This window comes from Salvia hispanica, chromosome 2 (assembly GCF_023119035.1).
Source record: "Salvia hispanica cultivar TCC Black 2014 chromosome 2, UniMelb_Shisp_WGS_1.0, whole genome shotgun sequence".
Lineage (NCBI taxonomy): Eukaryota > Viridiplantae > Streptophyta > Magnoliopsida > Lamiales > Lamiaceae > Salvia > Salvia hispanica.
Genome location: NC_062966.1, coordinates 37476901 through 37498674, shown reverse-complemented (window position 1 = coordinate 37498674; position 21774 = coordinate 37476901). Strand labels below are relative to the sequence as shown.

The window sequence follows — 21774 nt, the reverse complement described above, 5'->3', positions numbered from 1 at the left end:
TAAGGTATATAGATTAAATCTTGATTGTAGTAAAGATTGTGAATCTCAGTCAAATAATGAACTCTAAATGAACTCAAATACTGTTTTATTCACCACGCTTTGAATCTTGATTTTTTTCAATTTAAAATAAGATACTCCATTGATGTCCAAAATCAATTTTGGAAATAGATACTAGTACAAAATAGAGTTTATTTATAAAAAAAAAATAGGAGTACGATTTATTGTATAGATCCCAATAGTGCATAAGATTGAATTAGCCTGTGATAGATCCCAATAGTGCTGATGTTTGAGCCAAATCTAGCGATTTTGGTTTTGGTTCATAAACAGGTGGTTTTTTCGTGTTTTTTATTTTATTTTATTTTATTTCAAGTTTTCATGATTTTTTGACTAAATCGTCGATTCATGGTTCGATTATTTCAGACCACCTAGTTTATGGTTCCGGTTATAATTAGGTCGAAAAATGGTGGTCAAGACTTCCAAAATGGCAGCCAAAGTTATGGGTTTGGGTCCGGGTCTGATTCCAGTTCCAAGCCTATCCATCAATTTTCATTTAACCATGCATCTCTAATCGATGAAAGTTGGTTTTCAGTACAAGTTTTATTTGACAAAAATCCCATAGCTTTAATGCTAGATCAAGTTGACATGATATGGATTATGGAGCTTGTTACTAAAGATTTTGTATTTTATATGTTTAGATGGACCAATAATGTTGCTTAGCATAATTTGGGCCTCGTATTTTTATGGGCTTTGAATTCAACTAACCAATATTATAATTAACGGGCCTACTAGTTTTCAAAAGATTATGGGCTAATTAAGACGTGCTTCATTTGATATAGAGATTTTATAATTTTAATAAAATTTAATTTGAATCTCTATTGTAGCTAGTTTAATTCAAATAATAAATGTTTGCGAAATACTTTATATTTTTGGTACATATGTAGTACACAGTATTCATTTAACATAAATGACAATTTTGGTGCTACGATTTGTTTTAAATAATATTAATTGCTACTCGGATCCATAGTACTCCAAAAAGCAACTCTCACTTTTATGCTGTAACCGCCACTATTATTCTAAAAAACAATCACTTTTATTAATTAAAATTGTCAATTTTATTCATTATTCAGTTATATTTACCGGGTCGTGGCTCGGATTAGGATCCGCGAGTATAGTAAGGGCGGATCGGAATGCACACAAACTTTTGTCTTGAATTAATATTTAACTAGCTTGATAGGATCAAAAGCTTTACTATTCTATTGTTATGAGTTAGGTATATAGAGGATAATAGGTAATGAATCTAATTGACATTTGGAAAAATTTGTACATTATGGATAGGGAAATTACATGCTTAACAATTAACAACTTAATGGATATGCTATGGGCACTAGTATGGGCACATGTAGTTAGCCACAATATTTGAAAATCCATATGGCCACCTTACCCCATGTCTTACTTGCAAATATGAAACTATAACTGAATATAATGGAGTATTAAAAATATATGTAATAAATAGTAAAAAATATTTATATATAAATTAAAGTATGCATAGGTCACATCTTTGTTGAACCAATTCTTTTAATAACATTCTTTTGTTTCTCAAAGATTTATATGTGGTTTTAATTGTAACTATTTCGTTGTTAGTTAAAGTGCGGATAAGAATTAGGAAATCTTCATTAGTTTGCCACCTATATTTAGTAACTCAATGTCAACTTTCTTTTGACATCATAATTAGGCACGAGTCTAGTTTTAGTAGGAAGATATAGTATTAATTAATGCGAAAAAGGAAAAGGAAATGCAAACTTTAATTAGGCACGGCTAGCTAGAACTCTTATTACAGGGTTAATTACGGTACTTTTAGAGTATTAATTAGTTTTCTTATGCCTCGAAGCCTCATTAGATTTTATTTGATTGTATTTTATATTTTGTAATATGCATATTTTACAGGCATATTGATAGTATAAAACACAAATTCTTATATTTCCCGCAATTTGAAAAATAAGTTAGAAAATCTTAACATTTGTGATACTATCTCCTAATAAGTTAACATGTGTGACATATGTAGAGTGTGCAAAGAGGCAACCCTCAAATTCAGCTGTATTATTCGAATTCTCCGAGCTAAACGACATCGGCTACGCACTAGTCCAAGGCAAATCCATCCAAGAAGTAACAAACTACGTCCCACTTTTAGTTGAGGCCCAAATCAACGCTGCAAGAGTAATTAATCAACCCTTCTTATTAACTCCCAATTTAATTACAATTAACATCTTAATTAATACTCCATCCGTTCCGCTTTAGCAGTCTCAGTCACTTTTGAGCACTCGTTTTTTAAAATGATAGTTAAAGTGGAAAAATGATAAAGTAAGATAGAGAATAATGTAGAGAAGATCTTCTCTCTCTTACTTTCTCATTTCTCCACTTTAACTATTTATTACTATCATTTTCACAAAACGAATGCTCAAAAGTGACTGAGACTGCTAAAGTGGAACAAAGAGAGTATCATTATAATTATTATTTAATATGCAGGAGGTGATCAAATTGGGTGCGACGCGGGTACTATACACCACAGCCGCCCCTCTAGGCTGCTATCCCTACATTCTAACAGCGTTAACGACCAATGACACGTCAGCCTACGACGAACTAGGATGTTTGAGGGCGGTTAACAACATCGCCGTCAAGTTTAACGCTAATCTCACAGCTTCTTTCCTCGCTCTGAGAGTAGAATTTCCAAAGGTCAACATTTTGCCTGCCGATTACTACGCAACCGTGAGAGTGCTAATCTCTTTCAAAACCCCAATTATCGGTAAGTCCTACTCCCTCTGTCCCGCAACAGGAGTCATGTTTAGTTATAACACGAGTTTTAAGAAATGTAAAGAAAAATGGGTTGAATAAGTTATGGGATATGAGATTCACTTATATATATTATTTTTATAATTACCTCGCTATATCCTTAGGTGGGTTAAATGTTGACTTTTTTCCCACCTAAGCATCCAAAATGTGCCCAATTATTTGACGAGGTGATTCATCATTTTGTTATTTTGATATTGTATAAGTCTTATTTCCCTTTAACTGTAAATGGTATGTAAATACTCCCTCCGTCTCCCATTAGGAGTAGCACTTTGATCGGACACGGGTTTTAAGAAATGTAAAGAGAAGTTGGTTGAAAAAGTTAGTGGAATGTGGGACCCACTTTTTTATATTGGTTTTATAATAAAATGCGAGTGAAATTTGTTAGTGGAATGTGAGACCTACTTACTATTTATGGTAAGTGAAGTGCTACTCTTAATTGGGGACGGACCAAAATGAAAATTAGTAACTCTTGTTCGGGGACGGAGGGAGTAGTAAATAGACTCATATTACACTACATTTTCAGTTCACATTTATTAAAACTTGTGCTGAAAATAACAAGATTCCTGTTACTAGACGAAGGGAGTACATTGCAACTCTAGTAGTCCGATATCTAATTAGTAGTACTATATATACTGACATTTTGAATTCGCGTTACGTGTGTATTGATGATGTGAAACAGGTTCGAGGCTTAGAAACCCCGCGTTGAGATCTTGTTGCGGGGTCGGGGGAAGTTATAACTATGATAGCAACAGGTTTTGTGGGAGCCCTAATGTGACGGCTTGCTCAAACCCTAATAACTCCATATATTGGGATGGTTTGCACTTTACACAACAAGTGTATCGGAGCGTTATAGGCATACAAGCTCTACCGGCGCTGTTGCTGCTCGGATGCAGACCAATATAACTATATAAATGTGTGCTTCTAAATTACTGCAGATGTGAAAAAAACTGCAAATTGTAGAAAATTGTAACACTATAATAAGGTGTTATAATACCAATTAAATAAATAAGTTACCATTTTCATAATGACTTTGGTATATAGGTAGTGAGTCTAATTGACACTGGAAAGATTATAAATGGTGGATAGTGAAATTACATAGTTTATTTTATTTCATTTTGCAATTCGAGAGAAGACGAATCCTATATGCAGTAACTCGATGCTAACAATCGATTGGCTTTCCTAATTAGGAATAGCATTACTTTTAATTATGTATAACTTTGATTGTGAAGTTTACTAGTCTTGAATTAATTAGTAAGTAATATGATAAAACGTAATCACATTATTAAAGGAATCGGTTCTGTCCAACTTTTTTGTTGAGATAGTTTAGCTACGTTGAAGGAGTGTATATTTTTAATACATTTATAAGTAAAAAAAAAATTTCTTTTTTATGTCTTAATATATATAGATGATCTCTTACTTCTCTTTTTAATTTATTTCAATAAAAATGATTTGTTTTTAAAAGTAAAGTTACCATGTTCAATTAATTTACTTACTCTTTGGCGACGGAATATCCGATACAGGGAACTCCGTTAGGGTTCCGGTATATGGGCCTATTCAACCACCCACACGTGACCCTTACGGCGTCACTTTCCCCGGCTATCCTACCGGCCGTTGGTCCGATGGCCGTCTCGAGATCGATTATGTGGGTATGATGAAATTTTTCTAACATAATTGATCACATTTTGTAATTAACAGTTAACAAAAACAAATTTTAATGCAACATTGATAAAATGTTGCAGCGGAAGCAGTGGGTCTGCCCAACATTGTACCATACTTGTCGATCAATGCTTCTAGAAGCTACGATGGAGTCGTATTTTCAATAGCAGGAAGCACGTCTCTTAATGATTCATTTTTTGAATCAAGAGGAATTGGTGTCCCACCTGTTCAGATTCCTCTTGACACTCAATTAGCTTGGTTTAGAACATTTCTCCGATCAAAGTGCACTAGTCAGACAGGTTAACTAAATCTCTAGATTTATATATGTTTCATATTGTTTTTGCTAATATCCACAATCATTAATTAAGGTGTTTTAACATTTAATTTACAATATTCTATTATGTTACAATCATTATGGTTGGTCATCAAAGTTTGAAAGGTTTTTTGGTAATGCTATATTGATACATCCATAAAATTTAATTAATTTTCATTTATATACACTATCTCATAACATATTAATTTTTTCTGAGTCCGTCCCTAATCAGAATGTGCAAAGAGGCAACCCTCGAATTCTAGTATAATATTCGAATTTGCCGAACTAAACGACATCGGTTACGCATTAGTCCAAGGCATATCCATCGAAGAAGTAACAACCTACGTCCCACTCATAGTCGATGCCCAAATCAACGCTGCAAGAGTAATAATTAACACTTCTTAACTCTCAATTATTTATAATTAACATCTTAATATAATTTTAATTGTAATTTAAAATGCAGGAGGTGATCAAATTGGGTGCGACGCGGGTAGTATTCACCTCAGCCGCCCCTCTAGGCTGCTATCCCTACATTCTAAGGTTCTTAGCCACCGATGACACGTCAGCCTACGACGAACTAGGATGTTTGAAGGCTGTCAATAACGTCGCCGTTAAGTTTAATAAGAATCTCCTTTTATCGTTACTCGCTCTACAAGCGGAATTCCCCAAAGTCCAAATATTACCGACGGATTACTATGCAACCGTGATAGCACAAATCAAACTCAAAACCCCACCAGGCAAGTCAGTCCAGTACTTTCTTAAATCTCGTGCCTGAAAAAAATGACTTAACTACAGTTATAAATACAATTGCCCGATTGGTATCAATTATAGTATCGTTTCATGTTACGTGTGTTTTGATGATGTAAAATTAACAGGTGCGGGGCGTGAAAATCCCGCGTTGAGGTCTTGTTGCGGAGGTGGGGGAAGATATAACTATGATATCAAGAGGTTTTGTGGGAGCCCTAATGTGACTGCTTGCCCAAACCCTAAAAACTCCATATATTGGGATGGTTTGCACTTTACACAACAAGTGTATCGTAATGTTGTAGCCATACAAATTGTGCCGGCGCTGTTGGTGCTAAGATGCAGACTAATATAACTATATAAATGTATGCTTCAATTACTGCAGATTGTAGAAAAATTGTACTAATACTATAATAAGGTGTTATTAGGCCAATTAAAGAAATAACTCTCTTAACTAACTCTTCCTTGTGAGTTGTTTTAGGGTGAAGTATTTAGGATTTAAATACTCACTCTGTCTCCAAAGAATATGACCAATGAATTCGGCACGAGTTTTAATAAATAAGGGGAAAAGTAAAAGAGAGAAAGAAAGGGTAGTGGAAATAGTGTTAGTGGAGAGTGTTGTCCATATTATTATAACGATATAAGTTGTAAATAAATGATGTGTATGGGTAATGTGTTGTTTGAACTTTTCAAAATTAGAAAGTTCATACTCTTTGGGAATTGACGAAAAAAAATACTAGCTCCGTCCACCAAAATTTGTCTCATTTTTCCATTTTCGTCCGTCCCCCAAAATTTGTCTCATTTCACTTTTACCATTTTTGGTAGTGGACCTCATCTTCCACTAACTCATTCATACTCACATTTTATTATAAAACTAATATATAAAAGTAAGACCCACAATCCACACTAACTTTTTCAACTCAATTTCCATATTTACATTTCTTAAAACCCATGCCGGGTCAAAGTGGGACAAATTTTGGTGGACGGAGGTAGTAGTTCATACTCTTTGGGGACGGAGAGAGTAGTAATTTTGTATATATATGACATGGCTGCAACCAACCTAATTATATCAAAAAGTTAGGCACAACGTTGATTTTTAAGGTTAATAATTTAAGTAGTGGTATAAAGAACTGGAACTAAGAAGTTGACTCAGTGGTATATGCAAAAGTAATTAGGCACGGCTATGTATATATAGATATAAGTATATAACAATCAAAATACGTCTTACATTTAGAAAATATTGCAAACTATCATGTAGGTTAATTTAGTACAAGTGATTTGTAATAAATAAGTTTAGTGCAGTACAAATGTTCTCACATGTCTATATGTTCTAATACCGTTGAAATGCTAAAATGGATACACGTCGTAAGCTTTAATAGTTCTATTAGTAGGAGTTAGGTATATAGAAGATAATAGGTAATGAGTCTAATTAACATTGAAATATTATAAATTATGGATAGTGAAATTACATATACTAGTTTATTTTATTTCATTTTGCAATTCGAGAGTAGACGAATTTTATATGCAGTAACTCGATGTTAACTAGTGATTGGCATTCCTAATAAGATGACGGCACAGAATTTTATGAGTTGTTGGTTAATATGTTTAATAGAGAAGAGAAAATATGAATGTCGATATTAAATGGAGTGAGAAAAAAAATTGAATATTTTAATTGAAGTGAGAAAAATTAGTTAAGTGTACTAACCGGAGAAAGAGAGAGAGATTTTTCAAATATAAAAATATATTATCTTAGTTAGAATAACTAAAAAGGAAAGTGTGTCTACCTTAAATGTGATGGATGAAGTATAACTTTGATTTTGAAATTTACTTGTCAATTTACTTGTCTCTAATTAATAAGAAAAAACGTTATCACATTATTAACCATTTAAATAAACTCATCGGTTCTGTCCAACTTTATTATTGAGAGAGTTTAGTTACGCTGCTGAAGTAAGCATGCACAGCTAGAAAAACAAAATTAAGTTTATTTATTTTGTGAAAAGGTATCTTTTACACTTTTATAGGTAAAATACTCGTTTTATGTCTTAATAAAGATGAATTACTTCTCTTTTTAATTTATTTCAATAAAAATTATTTGTTTCTCAAAATAAAAATTCTATATTCAATTTAGTTACTAGTACAAAATAGTAGTACTACTTACTATTATTGTCTTCAAAAAGGCACTTTCATAGAAAATATATAGTATATATATTACTCTATTAATTTGTTAATTACTTATATAAGTAATTATTTATCAATTAACTATTCTTCCTCTCACTCCATGTTTACCAACTTTACATCCAAATATATATCACATATCATCAAAATTATAAGTAATGGAAGTGGACAATAGGAATATAACATATAACTAACCTAATATTCTTAATAATTATTCTTTTGGTATCCCAAAAATACCCTAAAATCCATGGCATAATGCCTATATAAACCCCCCTAGATCATATAAAAATTTCCAAATCAAACATGATGTCCCACAAAATCATAGTAGTAGTGTTTCTTCTGCTCATAGCTGCTGGCACAGCTTCTGCCCAAAATAGGATATGCCCATTTGAAATCATGTACCGCTTTGGCGACGGAATATCCGATATAGGAAACGCCGTTAGGATTCCACCGCTCGGGCCTCTTCTCCCACCCACACGTGACCCTTACGGCATCACTTTCCCGGGCTTTCCTACTGGCCGGTGGTCCGATGGCCGTCTCGAGGTCGACTACGTGGGTATGATGAAATGTTCCCTAACATAATTGGTCACATTTTGCAATTAATAGTTAATAATACAAATTTTAATGCAAAATTGATAAAAATTTTGCAGGTAACGCTGTTGGCCTGCCCAACATCGTACCGTACTTGTCGATCAATGCTTCTACAAGCTACGACGGAGTCGTATTTGCAGTAGCACGAAGCACAACTCTTAATGCTTCATTTCTTCAATCAAGGGGAATTGTTGTCCCACCTTATAATACTCCTCTTGACACTCAATTAAATTGGTTTAGAACATTTCTCCAATCAAATTGCACTAGTCAAACAGGTAAAATTAATCTCTCAAATTTATATACTGTTTCATAGTATCAAAATTAATCAATTTTCATCTAGGGATTGTTATTTTGAATATTTTTATAAAAATTTATATTGAATTTAATGGTATCTCCTAATCAGAGTGTGCAAAGAGGCAAATCTCCAATTCTTCTATAGTAATCGAATTCGGCGAGTTAAACGAGATCGGCTACGCATTAGTCCAAGGCAAATCCATCCAAGAAGTAACAAGCTACGTCCCACTCATAGTCGAGGCCCAAATCAACGCTGCAAGAGTAATTAATTAACACTCTCTAATTCCCAATTTAGTTATAATTATATCATTTTATATTTTTAATTATAATTTAAAATGTAGGAGGTGATCAAAATGGGGGCAACGTTAGTACTATACACCTCAGCCGCCCCTCTAGGCTGCTATCCGTACATTCTAACGGCCTTAGCCACTGACGACGTGTCAGCCTACGACGGTCAAGGGTGTTTGAAGGCTGTCAATGACATTGCCGTTAAGTTTAACACGAAACTCATTTTATCTATACTTGCTCTAAACGCGGAATTCCCCAAAGTCAGAATATTCCCAACTGATTACTATGCAACTATGACGGCACAAATCAAACTCAAAACCCCACTAATAGGCAAGTCCAGTACTTTCTCAAATCCCGTGCCTGAAAAAAGAATAAATGCAGAGAATTATAAATTCAATTGCCTGATCAATTTTTCAATTATAGTGTCGTTTTGACTTCGTGTCACGTGTTTTTGATGATGTAAAATTGACAGGTTCGAGGCTTAGAAACCCCGCATTGAGGTCTTGTTGCGGAGTCGGGGGAAGATATAACTATGATAGCAACAGGTTGTGTGGGAGCCCTAATGTGCCTGCTTGCTCAAACCCTAATAACTCCATATTTTGGGATGGTTTGCACTTCACACAAGAAGTGTTTCGTAATGTGGTAGCCATACAAATTTTTCCGGCGCTGTTGGTGCTAGGATGCAGAATAATATAACTATATGTGTGTGCTTGAAATATTATAAGGTGTAATGTCACTTAAATAAATTAATAAAATAATAGTAGTGATATATATTATATTATATTATATTATATATGCCATGTGCAAAGAAAATCCTAAGAATAAAGTGATCCTTATACTATTTCACTGTGAATTATTATTATGATTGCACCCACAAAATGTTCTACAAAAGTCAAGTTGCATAAAAAGGTTGTTGAAGAGATACCTCATATTTCAATTCAAATATGAATGCACCCGCAAAATGGGCCACAAAATTCAAATTCCATAAAACAGTAGACAGAGAAAATCATAATAAAGGAGAATATGTCTCTCATAAATAATTTATTGGGGCCTATTGTAACAAGCTCATAAATACCTACACCAAATATTATCCATACTTGCTCATTTGTTATTCTTTTCCAATTGAAAATAAATAATCATACCTTATTTAAGTACGAGTCATTGTAAAATTTAATTACTTTGTCCCCTTTTAAGTGTTATGTTACAGATCAATTGAGTAAAAATAAATATGATAGACTTCCAATTTTATCTTTATCTTAAAGTTAGTAGTCAAATACTAAAGGTAAAAAAATAATTAAGGGCCATGACTCTAATTTTAAGACGAAATCGTTCTAACTTTTAATCAAAAAATATAATTATGATCTCCTAAAAAACGAGAATTATATATGTTTGAAATTTGGATATGAGTGTTGAAATTATTTAACAATCTCGTGTCCGTCAGAGTCAATACCAAAAATGTAATATCTGTCGTATGCGTGTGTTGGCCAAGTGGTAGAGTGATTAATGCTGGGGCAAAGGTAAGTTCGAATCAACCATGGCGCGACATTTGATCATTTATGTATATTTGCTAATAAAAAAAAATAAAAATGATGTTATGGCTGAAGAAAAAAGTATTGGTTATAATTCATGTGGTCCTAAGAGAGGCACATGCAATACAATAGGACAACCAAAATTAAAAACGTGGCTGAATAACTCAATTATGGATACATGATACATCAATATCAATTTAATTTCCTGGCCCCAATAATTATTTCTTATCTTTGGTACAAAAAAAATGTACTTCAATTTTTTTAAATCGTAAAATACAACTTTGCAAGCACTGTCTCATGGTCTTTTTACATGCTTGTTTTGACTACATGTCACATGAACGTCAAAAACACTAAAAATCAAGAAAATCAAACATATTCCACGATTAATTTCCTTTAACTAATAGATTGGAGGTCTGGAGGTTTGAGACTTTTTAAGTCCATAAAAATAATGTTGCATTAATGGAATATAAATAGTATATTCTGGAGATTGCAATAAACACTACACAAAAGAGTGGTATTGGATGAGACACGAGGGACCATGGGCCCTTAATAATTGAAGGAATTCTATCACGTGAGTGATTTGTGATTTCGATCATTTGAACATAATAGATGATTATTTAATTATTATATTTCCATAGCCCATAGACATATATTCTTATAATTTTAAGGTTCATTTGCTTATTAATGCATAGTTTGTAAGTAGTACTATTCTTTTTGCCGCGGATGACAATTTTATTATATTTCAATACAAGTAATTAATATGCTTGTGGTTTGATGTATCTATAATTTAATATTTTTAAAAGGGTAGAGATGGCCAAAATATTGTGACTTGTCGGAATCTATTATTGAGGATGAAATCCTATAGATGCATAAGTAGTGTAATCGTTGCATTTACATTATTTGCTCTCCAATACAAACATGTATAAACATAAAATTAGGAATTAACAAATTTAAATCATAAAACCGTTTGAAAAAGTTGTGTTATAAAACCTTAACCAAAATACCAATTACCCTTTTTCGTATATATGACTCAAAAATTTGCGCACCGGTATTTTCCTAAAGCTAAAAGGTAGTGTAAATACACGTGGTTAATTATACTCTTTCCGTTCCACAGTTATAGAGTTATTTTGCCATAATAATGGAGTCATTTTCTTTTTCAAACAATAGCCAATACATTTCACTTTCTTATTTTACTCTCTCTTACTCTATTCTCTCTTCATTCTCTACCTTTTTCATTTCATACTTTATTTTTCATCTACTTAACTCACTTAACATAATTTTTCTTAAATTGTGTGCCGAAAAGAAACACTTTCACTACTATGAAATCGAGGAAGTAGATTATTGAGATGCATGAGCCAAGCATTGACGTGAGGAGGGGAAAAATTATATTATCAACAATTTTAAAAGTATTGAGAAGGGGCATTGAAAGGGATTTAAAATATATTTATAAAATTGAAGAAAAATAGCATAGATATCATTTTTTAGGAGGGGCATTTGTCCTACCATTGCCTCATGTAGCTCCGCCCATGGCATGAAACCTCTAGACTCGTGATAAATGGTCCCATGATTCAACAGATACCAATCATTAATCCAATTAACCACGTGCAATAATATCAGACGGATAGAAAAAAAATCACCCACTACTTATTGAAGTATGTGATAGAGATGCAATGATATCATTTGTAATTTGTGTGGTTAACAAAATGAAGAACGCAATGAAAATTTGATAAGTATTTATATTTAGAAATTAAATTATATTTTAAATTACTATTGTATATTTTTATTTGATCAAAAAAATCTTGTGTATACGTGTGTGACTTTTATTAGAGTATCAAACAAGTGCTCAAACAGAAAGAATGAAAAAAAAAAAAAATAAGTAATCTTGGAGCCATTTAAATAATCCAAACACTGTGGTGAAACGAAAACGAAACAAATAAATAAAACGTCTTGTCATATTTAATTTCATCAACTACTACTTCATAACATGTGTACCATGAATTATATGAAATCCATAATTATTGTCCCTCTCTCCTTGTGTTTCTATTTTCTAGAAAGTAGTAACTCTACTCTCAAATTAAAATAATATTAACTTTTAATAACAATCATAAATTATACAAAAATTAATGATCAACTCAACGCAATTAACTAATGGTGGAAAACATCTACTACCACCGAATTATAATTTTTTTTGTTACTTGAAAAAAAGATAAAAATCACATATTCTTTATGTCAACTTTTCGCCTTGATATCTCTATCATACTATATAAAAACGTGACGGTCCTACCGCATTTACTTAATTTATCAATATTAATGATATATAACAAACGTACCTTACATATTTACTGAGAGTAAAATATATAAAATCAAATGCTATTGTGGAGATAAGTCTCTTCATATTTTCATATTCATATAGGATTTCATCCATCCATCAAGATTTAATGTTTCATTTTACGACATAAGTTTGATATTGTCTGCTTTGCGTCAAGCCTGAATGGATTTGTTTTCGGATCACCCTAAAAGGCCTCAAATTAACTGAGATTGGACAGAAATTATATACACCTTCCAACTTTCCACACTCATCCGACGTGGAATGAGTTTGTACCCGATAAACAAATTAAAGCACTTCAATTAGTTTCATTTTAAGCAATGGACACTCTCATATTGTTTGATTGACTAATTTTGTAATTCTTTAGAAAAGAAGGGGCAATTGAGAAAGGGCTCAACTATATAAACCTCCCTTACTCACTCATTGAACATCATCCAAACAAATCCCAACATCTCTCAACTCTCCAAATTCCAAAAATGAGACTCTCTCTCCTTTTTTTCTTTGCAACCCTACTCTCAACTTCCCATGCATCCTTCAACTCTGACAACCCCATCCGGCAGCTACGCCGCCCCTCCTCCGGCCTCACTGAGCTCGGCTACGACTACAAAATCAACTGCCAGAGTTTCCGAGTTGGGGTAGAGGCCAACAACGTCCGAGACTGGAGCACCGTCCCTAGCTATTGCAAGAACTACATCAAAACCTACCTCACGTCGAAGCAGTGGGGCCTCGACGTTGAGGCCGTCGCTAACGAGGCCTATGAGTACGCCGCGACCTTCCAAAAGGACGCCTTCCTCAAGGACATTTGGGTGTTTGACGTTGAAGAAACCCTCGTTAGCAACCTCAACTACCTTGCTAGCTCCACTGTCCAATATGGGTAATATCGGAAAACCTTTATTTGACGCGTTTGCTTTAACTGATAACACATACTCCATTCGTACCAGATGACATATTTTCCTTTTTAGTAGTATGTTAGAATAAGATGACATGTTCCTACATTCAGAAGTAATTAGTTAACTTTAGCCTAAATTTGAATCATCCAATCATTTTTTTTTTCTCTAATAAAAATACTGTAATTACTTTTTCTCTCTTAATTTAATTCATTTAACTATATTTTTTAATTGGGAAGAAGGAAGTAGTTAAAATAGTACTACAAGTTAGTCAAATCTTTCGTATCTCATCCACCAAACAAAGCGTCAGTAAACTAAAGAGTTTAGGGTTTTGTGATGCAGGACACAACCTCTAGGCCTCAACTACTACGAGTGGCTGCGTGCGAACAGCACGGTGGTGCCGGCAATGAAAGAACTGTACGACGCGTTGTTGGAAATGGGATTCCCGATTTTTCTCTTATCCGCAGCACCGAGTTCTGAGAGAGAGACTCTGGTGATTGCCTTGGAAGATGCGGGTTATTCGGGTTGGAAGAAGCTCATCCTCAGGTACGAACACAATTAATTGATGTGGTGTATTACTATTACATGTACTGATGAAATAAAATACGCAGGGACGAGGCCGATAATGGAAAATCAACAGTACAGTTCAAATCCGAGAAGAGGCAAGAGCTAAAGCATTTTCATTACAGAGTTGCAGCTAATGTGGGAGATCAATGGAGTGACCTAACTGGTGAAGAGGCGGGAATTAGGACCTTCAAAGTGCCTAACCCTGTCTACTATGTGTTATAAGTTGGGATTTCATTTCTTGCTCATGAAATTTGTGTCCTAGAATGCAATGTTGTTGTGTGTAATAATGATGATATCCTCATCATGTGTAATAAAATGATGGACACTTAATGTCGTTTTCTTGTCACTTCCTGCAATCATTTACACTAAACACAAACTCGTTTTAGATATCAAATATGATTTTACTCCAACCATGTACACTAGACTCAAACTTAAAAGAATATTCTATGTATTAGGTCTCTTTTACTCACAAAATTTGGAAAAATATTAGATTTTGATTTAGTGTAAACCTAAATATAGGTATTTTTTTCTAAAAAATAAAAAAATGGGATTAATTTTTTATTACTATTGGAGATGGTCTTAATGTCTAAAAATGTGATTCATATCATCTATTAATATTTATACAGTACTATATTCGTATTTCTTATGTTGACGTCAATAACGTAGGTTGGGCTTTTAGATGTTTTCCCAAGATAGGATATTAGGCCCAAAACACAGTCACCCACTAAAGTAATGGGCCCACTCTAACTCCTTGATACAAATAATGGGGTACTGAAAATGGCCCAATTATAGATTAACTTATGATCGTTGGTTCTCATTGTTTTATATACAAACGTCAAACTCAAATTATATTGAATTATAAAATACTTCCATTGTCTCAGGCTCTAAGCATACATAGGTGAGACGTTCTCCTTTTTGGTAGGATGTTTCAGCTTAAGCGAGACATTTTCTCTTTTAGAAATAATTAACTCATCCATTTCTCCTACTTTGTCCTCTTATATCTATTACTTTATCATCTCTTCTATTTTATTCTCTTTTTTTCTTACTTACTTTATTCTATGTCTTATTTTACTATTAATAAATAATTTAATAAACACTTCACAAAAGAGTGGTATAGGATGAGACACGAGGGACCATGGCCCCTTAATAATTGAATAAATTCTATCACGTGAGTGATTAATTTGTGATTTCGATTATATGATGTATTATTTAATTTCTTATATTTCCATTTTCCATAGCCCATAGGGATGTATTCTTAGTTTAAGGTTCATTTACTTATTAATGCATGATTTATAAGCAGTATTAATTCCTTTTGCTGCGGATGACAATTTTATTATATATATTTCAATACAAGTAATTATTATGCTTGTGGTTTGATGTATCTATATAAGAAATTTAATTTAATTTTTTTTAAAAGGGTAGAGATATGCCAAAGTACACTAAAGTTGTGACTTGTCGGAATCCATTATTGAGGATGAAATCCTATAGATGCATAAGTAGTGTAAATCGTTGCATTTACATTATTTTCTCTTCGTATAAACATAAATTAGGATTTAACAAATTTAAATCATAAAACCCTTTGAAAAAAAATTGTGTTATAAAACCTAAACCAATACCCTTTTCGTGTGACTCAAATATTTGCGCACCAGTGTATATACATGTGATTAATTTATACTCTCCCTTTCCCATTTCATGTGACAAAAAATTTTCTCCCCCGTGTTTTTGCGAAAATCATGTAGATGAGACTCTTTATTATTCTTTTTTCTTATTTTACTTTCTCTCAACTTTAACTATTTATAATTTTCCAAACACTGCGAAAAAAAAATGTGTCACATGAAATGGGTACGCGGAAGTAGAATAATTGAGATGCATGAAACCACTAGACTCGTGAATAATACATGGTCCCGTGATTCACCAGATATCAATCATTAATCCAATTAACCAAGTGCAATAATATCACACGTATAGAAAAAAAAACTCACTCACTACTTTTATAAAGTGATTGAAGTATGTGATAGTGATACAACGATATCATTTGTAATTTGTGTGTCTACAAAATGAAGAAAACAACAAAAATTTGAAAAGTATTTATACTTAGAAATGAAATTATCGATATGACGCAAAACAAAAAAAGCCACACGCAAAAGATATGATCTTGGAGCCATTTTAAACAATCCAAACACTATGGTGAAAATTCTACCAAATTAATGAAATTTGGGAACCCTCCAAAAAAGACACGTTTGCGCTAGAAAATTTCAGTCCTTGAGTAGTTTCATCTTCGAAATTAATTAGGGTTCTACGGCCCACCTTCGAAACAAAACGAAACAAACAAATGAAACGTCTTGTCATATTTAATTTCATCAACTTCTTCATAACATGTGTACCATGTATGATATGAAATCCATAATTGTTGTCGCTCTCTCCTTGTGTTTCTATTTTGTAGCGAGTACTCCCTCCTTCCTATTAAATATGTTCATATTATTGAATAGCACGAGATTTTAGGAGGATGTGTTAGGTAGAATAAGTAGAAAGGAAAAAATAATTGAATATTTTAATGAAGAGAGAGGAATTTGTTTTCTAATAAAGAAATTGAACATCTTGAGTGAGACGAACTAAAAATTAAATGTAAGCATCTTGAGTAGGATCAGGGGCAAAGCCACCTTATAACAATGTGGGGCAAATGCCCCTGCTCAAATATGTTTGCATGTACTAATTTATTGTCCAATTTTATAAAAATATTGAATTTCCTTGTATTTGCCCCCTTCTCAAATGCTCAAAATTTCCTCACATATAATTTTGCCCCCTTACATCTATAATCCCGGCTCCGCCCCTTAGTAGGATGGAAGGAGTAATAACTCTACCCTCAAATTAAAATAATACTATTAAATTTTAATAACAATCACAAATTATACAAAAAAAATGATCAACTCACCGCAATTAACTAATGGTGGAAAAAATCTACTACCAATCATATATACAAAAACGTGACGGTCCTACCGCATTTACTTTTATCAATGACAATGATATTTATCTAACGTACCATTTACTAAGTGTAGTACTATATAGTAAAATCAAATGCTATTTCAGAGATAAGTCTCTTCATATTTTCATATTCACATAGCTAGGATTTCATCCATCCATCATGAGTTTAATGTTTCATTTTACGACATAACCCTATAGCTCATTTGCTTTATTTTCAAAAAAATTAACAAAAGCGAACTTGTATTAATTGCTCCTCCGGAAGAAAATTTGACTAATTTGAATTTGTTGAAGCAAATTTTGCTTAGACGAATTAAAGCACTTCAAATTAGTGTCATTTTAAACAATGGACATCGTTGATATTAGGCATGGGGAAACGGTTCTCGGTTCTCAGTTAAATTGAGAACTGAACCTTATTTTTTCGGTTTTCGGTTAACTGAGAACCGAAAAAATAAGGTTAATGTTTGGTTCCGGTTATTAAGTTTAAGCTAATCTCGGTTCCGGTTTTAACCGAGAACCGAAAGGTTAGAACCGAATAACCGTTATTTTCTAAATATTTAATTTTTATATATTTATTTTAGTTTTATTATTATTGTTTTAGAAAAGTAAAAATTAGTTTGACGAATGATGTTGGTTTATATTGGTTTTAGACTTAGTTTTGTAAACTTTGTTGGAATTTTGGTTTTTGATGATATAATGGAGTCATGGTTTTTGTCCTTTAGATTTCGTGACTTATTACTTATTGTATTATAATTGCACTTGAGTTCGGTTCCTTCGTTGGAACTGAAGACTGAACCGATCGGTTCCTCAAGGAACCGAGCCGACAAAAGGTTCGGTTTTGGTTATGAATTTCGAAAAAAATAGGAGTCGGTTAACCGACTAATCGGTTCGGTCGGAACCGAACCAACCGAATTCTCACCCCTAGTTGATATTGTTTGATTGGCTAATTTGGTAATTCTTTACAAAATAGAGGGCAATTGAAAAAGGGCTCAATTATTTAAACCTCCCTTACTAACTCATTGAGCATCATCCAAACAAATCCCAACATCTCTCAACTCTCCAAATTCCAAAAATGAGACTCTAGCTCTCTCCTTTTTTTCTTTGCAACCCTACTCTCAACTTCCCATGCATCCTTCAACGCCGACAACCCCATCCGGCAGCTACGCCGCCCCTCCTCTGGCCTCACCGGGCTCGGCCCCGACTTCAAAATCAACTGCCAGAGTTTCCGAGTCGGGGTAGAGGCCAACAACGTCCGAGACTGGATCACCGTCCCTAGCTATTGCAAGAACTACATCAAAACCTACCTCACGTCGAAGCAGTGGGGCCTCGACGTTGATGCAGTCGCTAACGAGGCCTTTAAGTACGCCGAGACCCTCCAAAAGGACGCCTTCCTTAAGGACATTTGGGTGTTTGACGTCGAAGAAACCCTCGTTAGCAACCTCAACTACCTTGCTAGCTCCACTGTCCAATATGGGTAATATCGACTTTAACGCGTTTGGTTTGACTGATAACACATACTCCATTCATAATAGATGACATGTTTTTCTTTTTAGTCTGTTATAATAAGATGACATGTTCCTGTATTTGGAAATAATTAGTTGACTTTAACCTAAATTTGAATCATCCAGTCATTTTTTTCCTCTAATAAAAATACTGTAATTACTTTTTTTCCTCTTAATTTGATTCATTTAACTATATATTTTAATTGGGACGGAGGAAGTTTAAAATAATACTAGTACAATTTAGTCAAATCTTTCGTATCTCATCCACCAAACCAAACGTCAGTAAACTAAAGAGTTTAGGGTTTTGTGATGCAGGACAAAACCTCTAGGCGTCAACTACTACGAGTGGCTGGGTGCGAATGGCACGGTGGTGCCAGAAATGAAAGAACTGTACGACGCGTTGTTGGAAATGGGATTCCCGATTTTTCTTTTATCCGCAGCACCGAGTTCTGAGAGAGAGACTCTGGTGATTGCCTTGGAAGATGCGGGTTATTCGGGTTGGGAGAAGCTCATCCTAAGGTATGAACACAATTAATTGTTGTGGTGTATTACTATTACATGTACTGATGAAATAAAATATCGAATACGCAGGGGAGCGGCTGATAATGGAAAATCAACAGTACAGTTCAAATCCAAGATGAGGCAAGAGCTAAAGGATAAACGTTACAGAATTGCAGCTAATGTGGGAGATCAATGGAGTGACCTAACTGGTGAAAATGTGGGAATTAGGACCTTCAAAGTACCTAACCCTGTCTACTATGTGTTATGAGTTGGGATTTCATTTCTTGCTCATGAAATTTGTGTCCTAGAATGCAATGTTGTTGTATGTAATAATGATGATATCCTCATCATGTGTGGAATAAAATGATGGACACCGTTTTCTTGTCACTCCCTCGTCTTAATGTCTAAAAATGCGATTCAAATCATTGTTATCTTCTAGTACTATAAAGTTATATTCATATGTAGATAATTAACTATGATTAGAATTAATTTTTTTTGTAATTGATTAAAAAATCCACATTAAGTATCCATATGATCGAATCCCTAATTCACGATAAAAAAAAAAATTATACTCTAAGCTTTGAAAATCTTGAAACCAACATATTTATATTAACACATACACTGTCTACGTTCACGGTTCACATTAAATGGGACGAAGAGAGTACTATCATTTCTCTATATTCACAATAGATAATGTCACACTAATTAGGAATACAAAATGTTAGATGTTAAATGTTAAAAATGGCCATTGAAGCTTAACATTGGCAATTTTCAACAGGGATTTGTGTAAATTCAATTGAATTATCAATTGAGACTTTGTCATTCTACAAGTTTTTTTGTGGAAAGCACTATGAAGTATGTTCATATTGTTAAACTCCACTTCAAACGCAAATTACAATGAATTGGATATCATATAATACTACTTCAAGGTTTAAATCGAAATGTTTAGATAGTGCTCAATCTTGTAATCGATATGTTATGGGAGACTTAGATATGTTCACTCGTGAATTTCTTTGTTAAAAAAAATTCCACGTCATATATTTACACGTAGTTGGGCTTTTTGCCAAGATAGGATATTAGGCCCAAAACACAGTCACCTACAAAAGCAATGGGCTATACTGATATTACTATTTCAACGTTTAAACCGAAATAATTAGTAGTACTACTCTTTTGATAGATAGGTGTCATAAATTTGAAATGTCCCAAACAATTTATTTTTTTTCAATTTTGAAGTTGACAGGACATGCTAGATGCCTACTTGATTGACCATGGCATCGTTTCAATAGTTGGAAAACAAATTCCATTAATTATTTCCGGAAAGTTTATAAAAAGTTTATAAAACAAACATGCTCAGCAGTGACTCTTCCACGCACTGATTTAATATTTACCCATTCTCTTCTAATGTGGAGTAAAACTTTATTCCATCTTCGACCTATTCACAGTAAAGTAAAAATTTAATAACATCGAAACTAGAGAAATTTGTCAGATTGTAGCATATGATTTGGACCAACTTCTCTAACTTAAATCTTTTAAAGGGTAAAAAAAATTTTGAAAAAATATTTTTCTCCACTAGTTCTAATTACTTAATTCAGAATTTCAGCAATAATGCAACTAGTCTTCCATGAAACATGTTTAATGTCTCCACTTTTTATTATTTCAACTAAACAAATTCCATTAATTATGTTTATTTTGCAACTTTAAATATTAGTCGAATAAATCTATTTGAAATTATTCAAAGTTATCTCAAGGCGGAAAAATCTGGTCGTCTATGTCTAATATTATATTGATACTTTTGAGACGAAGACTAAGTTGTTAACTCGCCACTATAACAACCATTTATGATTCCCTGTGCTAAATATAATTTCACCAATTTTTTTAGCCATGTGGTAATTGTGGAGAATTCAATATATCAAGGTTATCCTGACTGGATTCTATAATCATACAGATCAAAATTTGATCCAACTTCATGAGTCATTTTTTTTCCATAGTTTACCCAATTATATACTCGGATACTCCTACTTCGCCCTAGACCTGCCCAATGTTTATCGAATCGACGGTTAAAATCGAAACCGTAACCGCCGGTTACTGCTCCGAACCGAAACCGTGAGAATCTATCCGAATCGAAACCGTCGATTTTTGAACCGTGGTTCGGTCCAGGTTCAAAAAATTTCGAACCGAAACCTTGCCGAAACAGTCGGTTCCGGACGGTTTCAAACTGGAACCGCGAAAAACCGCCGGAAAACCGTGAAATCAAGCCGGAACTGCAAAAAAACCGGCGGTTCGGAACCGTGAAAATCGTAAAAAAATCGCCGTTTTGGAACCGGAACAGTAACCGCGAAACTCCCTCGCGGTTCAATTCTGGTTCAACAATTTCCAAAACCGTAACCGACGATTCCTGAACCGTTGGCACCTCTACCTCGCCCCATCATGGAATAGGTTGGGCTTCTAGATGTAGCCAAGATAGAATTTAGGCCCAAACTACAGCCCATATTTCTGACCTAAGTCAGAAGGGTGTTTTGGGTATTTAACTATAAAAAAACGCACAAAACCCTAATCTCATAATCCAATACGCCGT

The 21774-nt window shown here is 33.6% G+C and overlaps 5 protein-coding genes across 5 annotated transcripts; all 5 read left to right on the top strand.

Annotated features, from left to right (window-relative positions):
• Window positions 1-460: 460 nt before the first annotated feature.
• Window positions 461-3870, top strand: LOC125206929 (GDSL esterase/lipase At5g03980-like). The gene is made up of 4 exons (XM_048106143.1): window positions 461-512; window positions 2063-2214; window positions 2524-2800; window positions 3527-3870. The coding sequence occupies exons 1-4, from the start codon at window positions 461-463 to the stop codon at window positions 3748-3750; spliced, it is 705 nt and encodes a 234-aa protein (XP_047962100.1). The 3' UTR covers window positions 3751-3870.
• A 120-nt stretch (window positions 3871-3990) lies between these two features.
• Window positions 3991-4807, top strand: LOC125206928 (acetylajmalan esterase-like). The gene is made up of 3 exons (XM_048106142.1): window positions 3991-3995; window positions 4315-4493; window positions 4587-4807. Exons 1-3 carry the CDS (start codon window positions 3991-3993, stop codon window positions 4805-4807), a joined length of 405 nt encoding a protein of 134 aa, XP_047962099.1.
• Window positions 4808-8055: 3248 nt separating this feature from the next.
• Window positions 8056-9694, top strand: LOC125203174 (acetylajmalan esterase-like). Its single transcript, XM_048101477.1, has 5 exons — window positions 8056-8291; window positions 8386-8601; window positions 8730-8881; window positions 8962-9238; window positions 9381-9694. Exons 1-5 carry the CDS (start codon window positions 8132-8134, stop codon window positions 9602-9604), a joined length of 1029 nt encoding a protein of 342 aa, XP_047957434.1. The 5' UTR covers window positions 8056-8131; the 3' UTR covers window positions 9605-9694.
• Window positions 9695-13197: 3503 nt separating this feature from the next.
• On the top strand, window positions 13198-14563 carry LOC125205022 (acid phosphatase 1-like). The gene is made up of 3 exons (XM_048103819.1): window positions 13198-13637; window positions 13993-14196; window positions 14262-14563. Exons 1-3 carry the CDS (start codon window positions 13240-13242, stop codon window positions 14437-14439), a joined length of 780 nt encoding a protein of 259 aa, XP_047959776.1. The 5' UTR covers window positions 13198-13239; the 3' UTR covers window positions 14440-14563.
• Window positions 14564-18236: 3673 nt separating this feature from the next.
• Window positions 18237-19586, top strand: LOC125208471 (acid phosphatase 1-like). The gene is made up of 3 exons (XM_048108098.1): window positions 18237-18670; window positions 19014-19217; window positions 19290-19586. Exons 2-3 carry the CDS (start codon window positions 19078-19080, stop codon window positions 19465-19467), a joined length of 318 nt encoding a protein of 105 aa, XP_047964055.1. The 5' UTR covers window positions 18237-18670; window positions 19014-19077; the 3' UTR covers window positions 19468-19586.
• Window positions 19587-21774: the final 2188 nt, after the last annotated feature.